This window comes from Anser anser (assembly GCF_964211835.1).
Source record: "Anser anser genome assembly, chromosome: 8".
NCBI classification, from domain to species: Eukaryota; Metazoa; Chordata; class Aves; order Anseriformes; family Anatidae; genus Anser; species Anser anser.
Genome location: NC_139728.1, coordinates 2,587,460 through 2,599,644, shown reverse-complemented (window position 1 = coordinate 2,599,644; position 12,185 = coordinate 2,587,460). Strand labels below are relative to the sequence as shown.

The 12,185-nt window shown below is 40.8% G+C and overlaps 1 protein-coding gene across 4 annotated transcripts in view; it reads left to right on the top strand.

Moving 5' to 3' along the window:
* PLPPR5 (phospholipid phosphatase related 5) overlaps window positions 1-12,185 on the top strand; it is a 113,133-nt gene that overhangs the window by 15,592 nt on the left and 85,356 nt on the right. For 3 of the 4 annotated variants that reach the window (XM_083846421.1, XM_083846422.1, XM_083846420.1), the window contains exon 3: window positions 11,013-11,201. In XM_083846421.1, the coding sequence (XP_083702547.1) occupies window positions 11,013-11,201 (189 nt within the window). Of the gene's footprint in view, window positions 1-10,844; window positions 11,202-12,185 lie in introns of those variants that run through there. The other variant, XM_083846423.1, reaches the window with a different exon arrangement.

Below are 12,185 nucleotides of genomic sequence, written 5' to 3'. Positions count from 1 at the left end.
AGATCAAAGCACAAGAAAGCAGAAGGGAGGATAGTAAGGAAAGCAGGATCCAAGGGATATAATCTGAGGGAAACTAATCCATCAATGATTTTTTCCAGAATTGTCTCGAAGTCTGAAGAGATTTCCGGGTTCATTATTGCTCTTCTCTCTGATGCGATGACTTTTCTAGCCCTGACCATGAGAAATGTAGAAAGAAGAAATTTTCCATCATTGAGTGAATGCACTGTGATTTACCTCTCCTGCTGGCTATCCTAGAAGTAGTTCTATACATGTTGGATAGGAACTTTCCTTTGTCTGTGGGATATTTTTAGTGTGTGTAGGTATATTTTTAGATAGTTTAAGTCTTTTTTAAGTCTTTTATGTCATAATTATCCCAACTGGTTTATAAGCTTTAATACTTTATATTGCTTTAAAACTCCCACACTAGTGATATTTTTTATGAAAGCTGAAATGAAAAGATTATCTAGAAGTATCTATTCATTATATAGATCTAGTAAGATACAGCCACCAGTGCAGGATTAAATTGCTGTGTATTAACATCAATGAACATTTCTCGTTCCTTTTTTGTCTTCTACTTTTGGGGAATAGTTTATGACAGAAGGTCCTCTGTGTTCCCATTTTCACTACCCGTGTTTCTGGAGTTGCTAGTTGCAACCTTATTGCAAGAGAGTTGAGATATTAAACAGTGAGTACATGATTTAAACCTATTTGGACAATATGCATTTTTTTTAGACTCATATATAATACACCATATGGAGTTTTCCTAAACTTATTGTTGACTTTAGCTGAGTAACTAAAGCCAAGATCATCTGGGAAAAATATGAAATTGTGCCTATTTCTGTGTGCCTATTATTTGTTTGCTAACTGAAATTTTATTTGTTTCTAATGGAATTAAACAGTGGACATTAGTATGCCTAATAAGCTAAATAATTTGCTTAAATCCAATTTGGATACTGTCCTAGTTACTATAGAAGCAGTATTCAGCATGCTGGATATTGGCATTGCTCAATGATGAAAAGGTTAACGCCATAAAAATTGTGTGTCCTGAGATGGCTGTATCTTTTTAGCAACCGCCCACTCCATTTCCCTAAGGTTAGTTTTCATGCCAGCTTAGTGAGAATCTGATCCTGCAGCCCTTATGTTCTGTCCTCAGATCTCCTACTGCTTTTAATTTCTCTAAATTAACAGAATTCAGGGAGGGGAGGAGACACCAAACACTAATATTTTAAAGTCTATCTCTGAGATGTACTTCATATTTACAGCATTACCACAGTGCAGTTACTTCAAAGTAAATGAACCTTCTGGCAATGTGGAGTGAGGAAGAACTGTATGATGCTTTAAGGCTGTTAGAATAAAATCACTAGGTGGTCTTAAGAGGAAAGACATACTGCTAATAGTTCTGGCAGGTATCGGTTAATCCTCTCCAAAAAGGAATCCTGAAGATATTTTATGTTCCTTGAGTGTGTCCCAGTGATATGTCCTTCTCACCCCTCAACCACTTGCCAGACCTAGGAAGAAGATCTCATATGTGGTAAGCCACACTGTTTTTGCATCAAGTTCTCCTTATGGTGTCCCGCTGTCTGTGCAAGTACAACAGTTGCCGCAGGAACTGTTGAGCTGCTATGTTTTAATCCTTTTGCCCTGGCAGGAGCCTACAGAATGTCCCACTTACTGCATTTTTCCCACAAGAAACCTGTAATTTCAACTTCTGATGTTCTTGCCGACTTTGTAAGTGTACACTTGCACAATCTCTCTCTCCCCACTTTAATCATTTTGGACACGTGATCACTTGCCACTTCCATCTTTTAGTCCAGTTTGTCTGGAGTTCAGCTGATTAGCTAGATGAATAAGGCACTGAATAAGGGCTTCTAAAAAGTAGTGATAAAAGCCAAAGACCTGTGCATTATCTAAACAAACATCTATTTAGTTACACAATAATTTGATGGTGTCCTCTAGTTATATCTTAAGCTTTAGCTTAGCAATTTCTTGAATATTTTAGAATATTCAGAATATTTTCTGGATATTCCAAATATTTTCAGAATATTTTTAAATGAGAAACAATCTCGAGTATGTTAGTTTATGTAAGAGCTTGAAAACTTTGGTTATTAATAATTTTAACACCAACGATGGCAAGTTACCACAAAGGATCTTCAAAAGCTGGTTTATTTACTGTTACTCTGGCTCTTTACCTTTCCAGCTGCTCCTTGTGGTTCAGGATTCACTTCTCAAAGCAGTCAAAGCAGCAAAGGTGCTCTTTTAGAAGGGACTTTTCAACTGTTGAAGTTTATTTTCTTCCTTGCTGCCTTCCTGAGTCTCCTTCTAATGCTTGTCAGTGTACGTTTTGCCTGGAAGGTGGTTATGGTGTGTAATGATGACCAGGTCAAAGGGGTAGCCTCTCAGGTTATTATTATTTATTTTTTTCACGGACCAATCCTGTAACAAGTTTTATATAGCAGCTTATTGGAGCGTGTGTGTGTGTGTATATATATATAAATATATAGGACTCTTTTTCTAGAAAGGGGAAAATTAGCAGATATCTTTTGTTGCTACCAGTGTAGGTAAGCAGATGGACAGCTTCACTGTACCAATTCACCAATTTAGAGGAAATAAGATTTTATTTTTAGATATGAATTGCAATAATCAAATGAATTAAAGTAATTGCAGTGAATCACCATTAAAATGGATTGTAGTCATTAAGATTACAAATTTGTGGGTCATAGTAAATCAGCAGTAATTCAGAGAATTGCAGAAAAAAGGTTTGAAGGGACTCCCAGTGGTCATGTAATCCACCAATTTGCTCAGCAGAGGGCTGGCTTCAGTATCAGGTCAGGTTGCTCAGAGCCTAGCCCAGTGAAGCTTTGAATATCTCTACGGATAGAGATACCTTGATAGAAGGAAAGTATCTGGATAATGATGGACGGAAGTGCATAGCTCCTCTAATGTTTGTTTTCACTGAATGATTGTATTCTTACAAATACACTTATGAGGCCTGTTCACACTGCAGGTCATGCCGTAAGCAAAGGTTGTCTCTTTAGTCCTGCTCTGAGCTTACCCTTGTAGCCAAAAGCAATATTATAGAAGTGGCTTTCTGCAGCAGGTGGGGGGCTTCTCCAAGTGCAGAGGCATCTGTCCTGCAGTGGTCACGAACCATGCGCCTTTGTGAAACACACCAGTGTGGGAAATGGCTGCAAGGCACATTGTTACTGGTCTGCTGATTGTGTCACTCATGGCTGTGTCATGGGGCTGTACAAATGCTTTTTGTCTTTGTAGCTCTACTTCTTGCCATTCGACTTCAATTTTTCCTCTTCCTAGAGTTTTCTGCCTTTTCTGGATGCTTATGATCAAGCTATAAAAGAAAGGGTATTTTTCACAGCAAGGATTTGTGTGAAAACATGAATGTTACATGAATGTCCTAGTGTTGAATGGAAACATGTATTGCATGTACCCTTGTAGCTGTCTGGATCATGAATGATGAGGGCTATGCCAGGGTAAAGGAGAGCTGTGTCCTGGGTGATGAGTATTATGGATTGGGCTTCAGGTATTTTTATATTTAAAAATTTCATAGTAACCTAAGACAATCATCAGCTCTATTTCTAACTTTATTGAACAATGACCTGTTAGTGATGTATATTGTCTGTAATTCTGTTTGGTAAATTCTGTGGCTTTTTTTTTTATTCCTTTTTCTCTATTAAAACACAGGCTTAAGGTATTCTGAGCTTTTTATTTCTATGCATTTCATATGCTTTTAATTTTATGAAAGAATGGATAATATCCAACTTGGGAATGGGTTTTCAGGTGTAACGCTAATGAGAAATGTCTGGTGTAATTTGTAAGAACATAAGTAGTTCTACCATACAAGTGCTTGAGCTTATCCAGCAAGAAACTATTGCTGAGGATGTATTGGACTGCTGCCAGGATGAGCTGCATACATTTAATGATAACCAGAGCTGGAAGTATGCAGCGATTATGGTGCATAATTTATGATATTAGTCTATTTGTCTTTCCCATTTGAGAGAGAGTTAGTAAGTTGGTTAATTTAATTTTATGTACAGACTTGTGCTTGAAATTGTCTTTGGAGTCTTGTATAATTTACCTGTTCATGATACTACAGTTCAGGGCCAAGCTTGGTTATGGAGAGAGAGGACTGCAAGTTTTAATATGCAGCTGACATTGAATTGATGACTCCTCGGTGTCAGAAGGAAGACCTCACACTTCCTTGCAGACTGCCATGCCAATGTGACAGCCTAATATCTTTTGCATGCCTCTGGATGGCTTTTACCTTCTTCACCCTATGTATTTCAGAGTATTTCATTCCCTAGACGAGGAATTAGCAAAAGATAATGATGGCAAGTGTGCAGACCTAACATTTGAAGTTGTACTTCTGTTTAAGCATGCAGCTTAAAAATCAGAGGTTGCATTCATCCAGGTAGAGTCCAGGTTATAAAACATCAACCCTACAAGCATACAGAGAATGATTTTTCACACAAGTTTTTCCTGTGAATGAGCAAAGTCTCCTTCAGTTAATACAGAAGTGTATCTCCATCTATCTGGTAATGTCAGCTGTTGTTCACACATCTCTGAGCAATGTGTTTATTCTGTTTAAAAGCACTGAATACTGCTATACTCCAGTTCTTATAGGTGACTAAACTGTAGATGATAGCAAAAATAACCACAGAAAGGTGGCTGGATTGGCTGAGCATTTCTTTTCTTCATATTTGTGTACTTTCAGACTGACAAAAGTTTCATACTGACAACACAGAATCTTGATGAGTGGGCAAACATTTACTTTCAGCACAGCCCCGTAGTAGAGACATACACAATATTTAACTCATGAATTGTAATTAATTGGTCTCACTATTTACAATAAAAAATATACAAAAGAAGGCAAATTACAGCACAGCAAGACTGCCATATTCAAATGAGTGAAATTAATTCAGTAGTATGTAAAGGGAGTTTTTTGAATTGGTCTGTAAAACCTTCAGGCATTGTGCAAATGTCTGAACTAATTTTGGACTATATATAAATCTAACTGTACAGATGCATACAGTGTACTGCATCGGGCAGGTCCATGTGATTTTTTTTTCCACTTGACTGCTGCACCATGAATAAGTTAGTGCTCTGCTTATGTCACCTACTGATTCATTAATCTGTTGTATCAATAGTCCAAGGTATTGTTGATTAACTCTGAAGGGGGGGAGGTTCCTTCATCAAAAGAATTGATAAGAAGGTGGGTGAATATTCTGGGTGAATGAGATAAGTATGTTTATTCCTAAATCTTAAAGTTATTTGTATTATTTTTATTGAACCAATTACGCCAAAGATTGCCAGGTTTGCAGACAGTTTGTGTAACACTGCAGTACTGAAAATGTGTTTGCCAATGATGATCACTTTGTATCTGTGGTAACAATTTTGTAAGTGGTAGGCTTTTTCCTGGGTTTGATCTTAGGTTAGATTAAATAATCTTTGTTAGTGTATTCAAATGTCAGTGTTTAGTTTCATTTCACATTGACAAAAGAGTATTCTGTATTTTTTTTGTTGTTGTTGTTTTGACAGCATGGTAGTAGAAGTGCTAATACAGGCTTTAGTTTTCAAGATTTATAGGGCTGTGGTACATAACGTGCCTCTGGCATCCCAAATTTGCTGTTCTAACCTATGAGGAACTTGCATGCAATAATACTTTTCCTTAATGTGAAGATAGCAAGCAGTTTTATGAAGACTAATTATCTTATCGATGTAAACACTGACTAGGCAACTAATGTGCTGTGACTGCTACTCATTATATCTAACTCAATCAATTCATTGTTGCCTTGTCCTCCTCCTCATTTGTTTCATCTCCATCTGCTTGTTCCCTCATATACTTGTACTGCATTGTATGAGGTCCCCAGGCTTAGCAGGGCAAAATGTTGCCTTCTTTGGAAATAGGGTCTAGCTCTACATAATACTGCAATACAAATGCAGTATTAATGCTTATGCTACTGCTACCTTGCCTTTTTCTTTTCCTCCCTGTGTGACTCATGAGAATCATAATTCCTATTTTGGAGCTAGATTAGTGATGTGCAAGTGAAAGTTAAGAGTAAAGTTGATCACGTCTCGCTGCAGCCCTTTAAAAGATGGGTGCTAGTCTAAGATAGTCCTCAAAGCTTGTTTCATTATTGTGCAAGTGATATCATCAGAAGTTGGTATTTCTCAGTATGGAATGAATGGCACTTTCAAAGGATGATTCATCCTGCCCTATGTAGTAGAGCTTAGTCACCTACTGGAGTTGTCTCTATATGTGAACTACATATTAAGACCATATGAAAAGCCTAGTTTAGGTGTTTAACTTGTCCGAATCACATTGAGGGTGTTCTGGGGCAAGACCCCGTTTCTGATTCTATGCTATGCTCCACCTTCTAGCAAATGATTTTCCTCTTGCACTATGATGGTCCTATAAACATAAATTTGAGTAGTAGTTTCCCCTGGATTTAGCATTTTAATCACTGTTGGATGAAATTTGTGGAAAAAAAAATCCTCTATTGCAGATATTCCTTTGCTTCCCTGATTATTCTGTGGTCAATGCTCTTCTAAAGTTTTTATGTAAGTCTCCCTCCTACTATTTGACAATTTTGCCTGGATAAGCCAGAAGGTCTCTAACAATTCAGTTCATTCTGTCTCTTCCCTGCTGCCATATTATCAACATAGATGCAATATTCCCTTCTGAGTAGGCTGGTTTAATGTAATATGGAGATGTAACAGGGAAACATCCAGGGGATTGCCAGATGCTATCACTTTGATAAGGCAGGAAAGAGAAAGGAAAAAACAGTGGGATGATTTGATATCAATTCTTGTTCTTCTTCCCATTGGGAAAGCTTAGAGTTGACTGTATTTCTTTACTGCCTTCTCTCATAGCAATATTTTATAGCGAGAACATTTGGAAAAAAGTGATGATGTAAAGCACATGAAAGGTTAGTGAATTTGTTTTCAAATTTGAAATATGTCTCTGTTATGAAGGTCATGATTTCAGAATATTACAAAACATTGAAGGTTTCTCTTTGTCTGTACTGATCTACGTTGTGTTTCTTGAGCTGATATTTCACTTAAAATTAAGCAGCGAATGAAAATAAGATAAAAGTATTAGGACTATCAGGGGAACTTCTGCTCTGAGATGAGTGGAACTATTTCCAAGAAAGTTAGTTTCAAAACCCGTCTGTCTGTCATCAAAGTTTCAACTGACGATTTTACCAATAGCCTTCTGAAACAAAAATTGTTGGTTCTGGGCTTGTATTTCTACTGTTCTGCTGTCATTGTGCATCACCGATACAAATCAGCAGGGAATACTGTAATTGTGGAATATATTTAGCTGACTGCATTAGTCACGGGGGATTGTGTTCTTGTGCTTCTGTTTTGGTTTGATTTTAATACATGCTTGCATATTTAACTGTGCAACCAATAAATATCATGTTCATTATAATATAAAGAGTAGCTCTGGCATTACTTGATCAGCTAACTGCATATTCATGAATGCAAGCCATTGATGTGCAGGCCACACTTATAAAGTATGTTTGCAACAATGGGAATTTGTTTATGAAAATTAAGATAAATATTCTCATAAAATAAATATTCTCAACATATAAATATGAAAATTAAAATAAATATTTTATTAAATATTAAATATTATAGTCTTTTTGCCTTTCATAACACTCCAAGCATTGTTTAGAGGTTGGACCTGCCTTACCTATGTATTCCTAAGCATTTTATAAATTCATTACTGTAACAAATTGTATTCTACATAGTGCAACAAACAACTTCTATGAAGAGAACGGCAGCAAGCATCAAGTCCACATATGTTTTTTAACTGGTGCAAGTAAGACAGAGCCTATTCCAAATTTTAAATTATCAGCTACAAGAAACTAAGCCTTTCAGTTCTGAACCAGTCATTTGGCAATATGCAAATAAACTAACATGCCATTAAAAATAACAAGGGCAATGACAGAGCAAGAAATCTTCCCTAGTCTTTTACATGCCCTATTAGTGCCTTTGGGAATGCTGCGATGGTTGTGCAATACTGCCAGAAATACCAATCTAGCACTGTATATAGGCACAGGAGAAAAGAATTTTGTCTCCTTCCAAGCTCTGAGAAATTGCCCGTACAGAACCACTCTGTGTCCCATGTATGTTATTCTGGAAAGTAATAAAACAGACAAACCAATGTGTAGTGTCTGTTAACATGGCAGATAGGGAATCTACGTTAGATTGCATCATCCAGACTGTGCATGAATATCTACAGGTCCACAGTCTGATGCAATCCATTATAAAAGAGGCTATATGATAGCAGATCTTGCAGCTTGGGAGATGTTGCTAATAGTAACAAAAGCAGATAGTAGATGGGCATACAGTAACTTTAAACAGCTTTCTCCATGCAATTTTTAGACTGTTTCACTTAGTCAGATATGCCAATAGGTAAATATTTGGGGGCAAAAAGGAAAATGCATTCAATATATGCAAATTCACAGTTACTAATATCCACTGCAGAAACAGTCACAGATCTACAGGGGTTTCAAAGAGGGGGAAAAAAAAATAAATTTTATCTACTTTCTGCTTTAAATTTTTTTTGGAATCTGGTCATCCACCCTGTAGTTGAGCCCCTTGGTATTCAGTGAGGCAACCTGACTACTTTTCTCACATGATGATCTTTGCACTAAAAATCGGAGTTTGGAGAAAGAGAATAATTAATTCCCTTAATTCCTCAGTGAAGCATCAAGTCGACCATTATTTTTGAATGAAAAACAGAGCCTGACATTTATTTATTTATTTATTTTTCTTTCATCAATGATCTGAGTCTTCTGTCAATGAAGTTGACTTTAAAACTCCTCTGTGACTTAAATCCTCTGTTCTTTGGTTTGCAGTTCTGTTAGCAAGTTCCCCTGTAGTGTCTGAAGCATGGGACACTAGATTCAGCCAAATAGATGTATTCCTGCCTGTTGCACCACACCATGTATTTGAATGACTGGAAGTCTAAATAGTGTCACTTGTAGAGTAAAAGAGAAGCATGAACAAAGTCTCCCTTCACTGTAATGCTTCTTTAAAAAAAAATTAATAGTTTGTGCTTCATTTAATGGCATTCAGTATATACTTGATATAATATTTGTCATGTGTATCTGCACAAAAGACAGAGCACTCAGGATACGGATGTGTTCCTGTACAGGCAGAAGTGTTAGCAATTTCTTTTAGCCTTAACAAGGGAAGGCCAAGGGTATTTCTTACATCTACTAAGGCTGCAGAGAAGAAAGTCAGATTCTTCTCTTTATGTTTCCAGACACAGGAGGAGGGGCAGTGGGCCCAGGATGGGATACAGGAAATTCTGGTTTAGAGTATGGAAAAATTGTTTTACATATCAGTGGTTGGCCATGGAAACTTCTTGTCCAGGGTGGTTGTGGAATTTCCGTCCTTTGAGATATTTTACAGGTGATGACGTGGTCCTAAGCAACCTGATCTAACAGGACCTGCACTAGCTGGTTTGACTACGTGACCTATAGAGTCTTTCTAAAATCCTTCAGGGATTTTGAAAGTTGCTTCACAGCACTTTGTAAAGCAGGACTTTGTCCTCTAATTCCTATGTGCAATAGTTTCCTTGGAATATCTATAAACAGAAGTTGGCTTGTAATAGACAGCAAAATTCAGAAGTATTTTATTAGCTAGATACTGGAACTTCATAACTCAGCAGTGTACTACTGTACCACAGCCATGGCAATCCTGGGGCGCTGTCAGTGCTCCTCTGGGGCACCTACCTAAATACAGCTCAAGAGCCAAGTGCTGCTTGCTGCAGTTCTGCTGGTGGCCTTGGCCTTTGGATCAGGCCTCATAAGCTGGCAGCGTGGCTCATTGCGTGCAACCTACAGGATGAAATTAAGGTTTTTACATGTAGGGTAATGGATAGTAGACTTTGCACTAAAGAAGTGGGGAAAATAAACTCTGTGCTAGGCAGAATTCACCACAAGATGTCTCATGTCTCACTACATATAAATTACAAAGGTACGGAGCTATCCAGTTACAGTTGGTGAACACAAGGCAAATGGCATGGTTTGGGTTATTCTGGGGAGTATGCTAAGAACACACAAAAATAGACTTAGAAGTGGAATCCAGACACGAAGAGTGTGTTCTTCAAGAGCCAATTAAAAATAGATACATGGAGACTAACATCACTGAAGGTGAACACAGCTCTCCCAAAGGAAGAGGAAAGCGAACAGTTAAGGCCAAAGTACTGCGCTGGAAGAATGAAGACACGTTATAGAACAGGGCTATCCGCTCCCCTTTGCTACTTCCACCAGCCTTTAGTGAGTAAGCCAAGGGGAATCTTTCAGGCCGAGGCATCTCTTACAGGCTGTTACCATCCATAGCACATTTTGGCATGTGGAAGGAGTACCTTTAAGGAACTTCTGAGCTGTTGGCTTTTGGAGGGCAGAGCAGCCCCTATGCAGGTGGAGCCGTGTCCGCTCTGGCCACCGTGTATTCTCGGGGCTGTGCCCGTGGGGATTTCTAAGTGGAAGGCTTTTGGGGTCACCTGGGTGATTTCTCCCAGCGCTGAAACCGGCTCTTCTCCTCGCCGGGGCTGCTGCTAGGGCCGTGACCGCCTACTGCCCAGCCGCCCCTTCTCTCTGTGGCTGTTCAGTGAAAGCTTTGACCACGACTCCCTTCAGCAGCCCCCCGCACCGCAGAGCATCTTTCCATTTAGGCGCCGGCCGAGGTGCGGGGGCGCTGCCGTGGCGCGGAGGGAACGCTCCGCTGGGGCTCCCCGCCGCCTTCCTCCTCCTCCTCCTCCTCTTCCTCCTCCTCCTCCTCTCGGGCCGGGTCCCGGCGGGGCGGAGCGGAGCCGCCCCTCCCGCCGCCGCGCTCCGCCCGCCCGAAGCGGTGCCGGTGGCGGTGCCGGGCCCCCGCCCGCGGTGGGTGCCGCCGGGGAGCGGGGCTGCCGCGGCCGCCGGAGCCCCCCGTCCATGCGAGTGCCCTCTCCGCTCAGCAGCATGCTTTACTTCCAGATGGTGATCATGGCAGGGACCGTGATGCTGGCTTACTACTTCGAGTACACCGACACCTTCGCCGTCAACGTGCAGGGCTTCTTCTGCTACGAGGGCGCGTACCGCAAACCCTACCCGGGCCCGGAGGACAGCAGCGCCGTGCCCCCGGTGCTCCTCTACTCGCTGACGGCGGGCGTGCCCGTGCTGGTGGTAAGCAGCGCCCCGCGCCGCCGCCCCGGCCGCCGGAGGGATGGGGGGACCGGCCGGGGGGCAACGCCGGCGGCCGGGGGGCTCCGGGGAGGGCCGGCGGCCGGGGGGGGCTCCGAGCCCCGGCCGCTGCCGCCCCCCGCCGCGGCATTTATTTTTAGCGCCCGTTTATGTAAGGGCCCGGCCGGCTGCTGCCAGCCCTGCCCGGCTGCCGGCGTGCAGCCTCCATCGAAGCGTGCGGCGGTCGCAGGTACGGGGACTACCCGGGGAAGCCCGGCTGCTGGCAGCCGTAGGGTGATGTTTCACCCAGAGCTAATTAAAAAAAAAAAAAAAATCCTCTGACGGTTTGTTTGTTTGTTTATTTTGAAAGTAGGCTGACCTGTGAAAGGAGCAAGGAGCAGTTCTGCTTGATTTAGTCGGTTCCGTATGTCACAGTTACCGATGGGGGTGCAAACTGAACCTGGGTCTCTAGTTTAGTACGATCTTCTGTCGGTCTTGTTTAAGAAGATATATCTAAAATGAGTCTTATTGGTTTTCTTCGCTTCGGGGAAAAAAGCTACAAGAGAATAGCTGAATGCACTATTTGCGTTGTCAGATAATGAGAACATTAGCATCATTTAATAATCCCTGACCATCCTGTGGAGCAAAGACTGGGCGGGGGGGAATGAGATGGGAGTACTGAACCATCAGGGATGGATTATATACAGACTCAGCAGGTGCACACAGTTACACGTACACAAACTCCTTGTAAAGAGTTTGCTTTAATGAGCTGTTATCATTACAAATCAAAAAACCAAACCCCTTTACGGTAAGAGGAGGCCTCTTAAGGTAGTGGTTATTAGTTTCACTGATTCATTCCTTTTCAGGAAATTATCTAAAATATGAGAACAGAAAGCTTCATCAAGCTGATACTGTGGTTAACTGCAGACACTTCTGTTGTGCACCAATGTCTCAGATGGCATCCACTGTGAAATCTCATGCACAGCC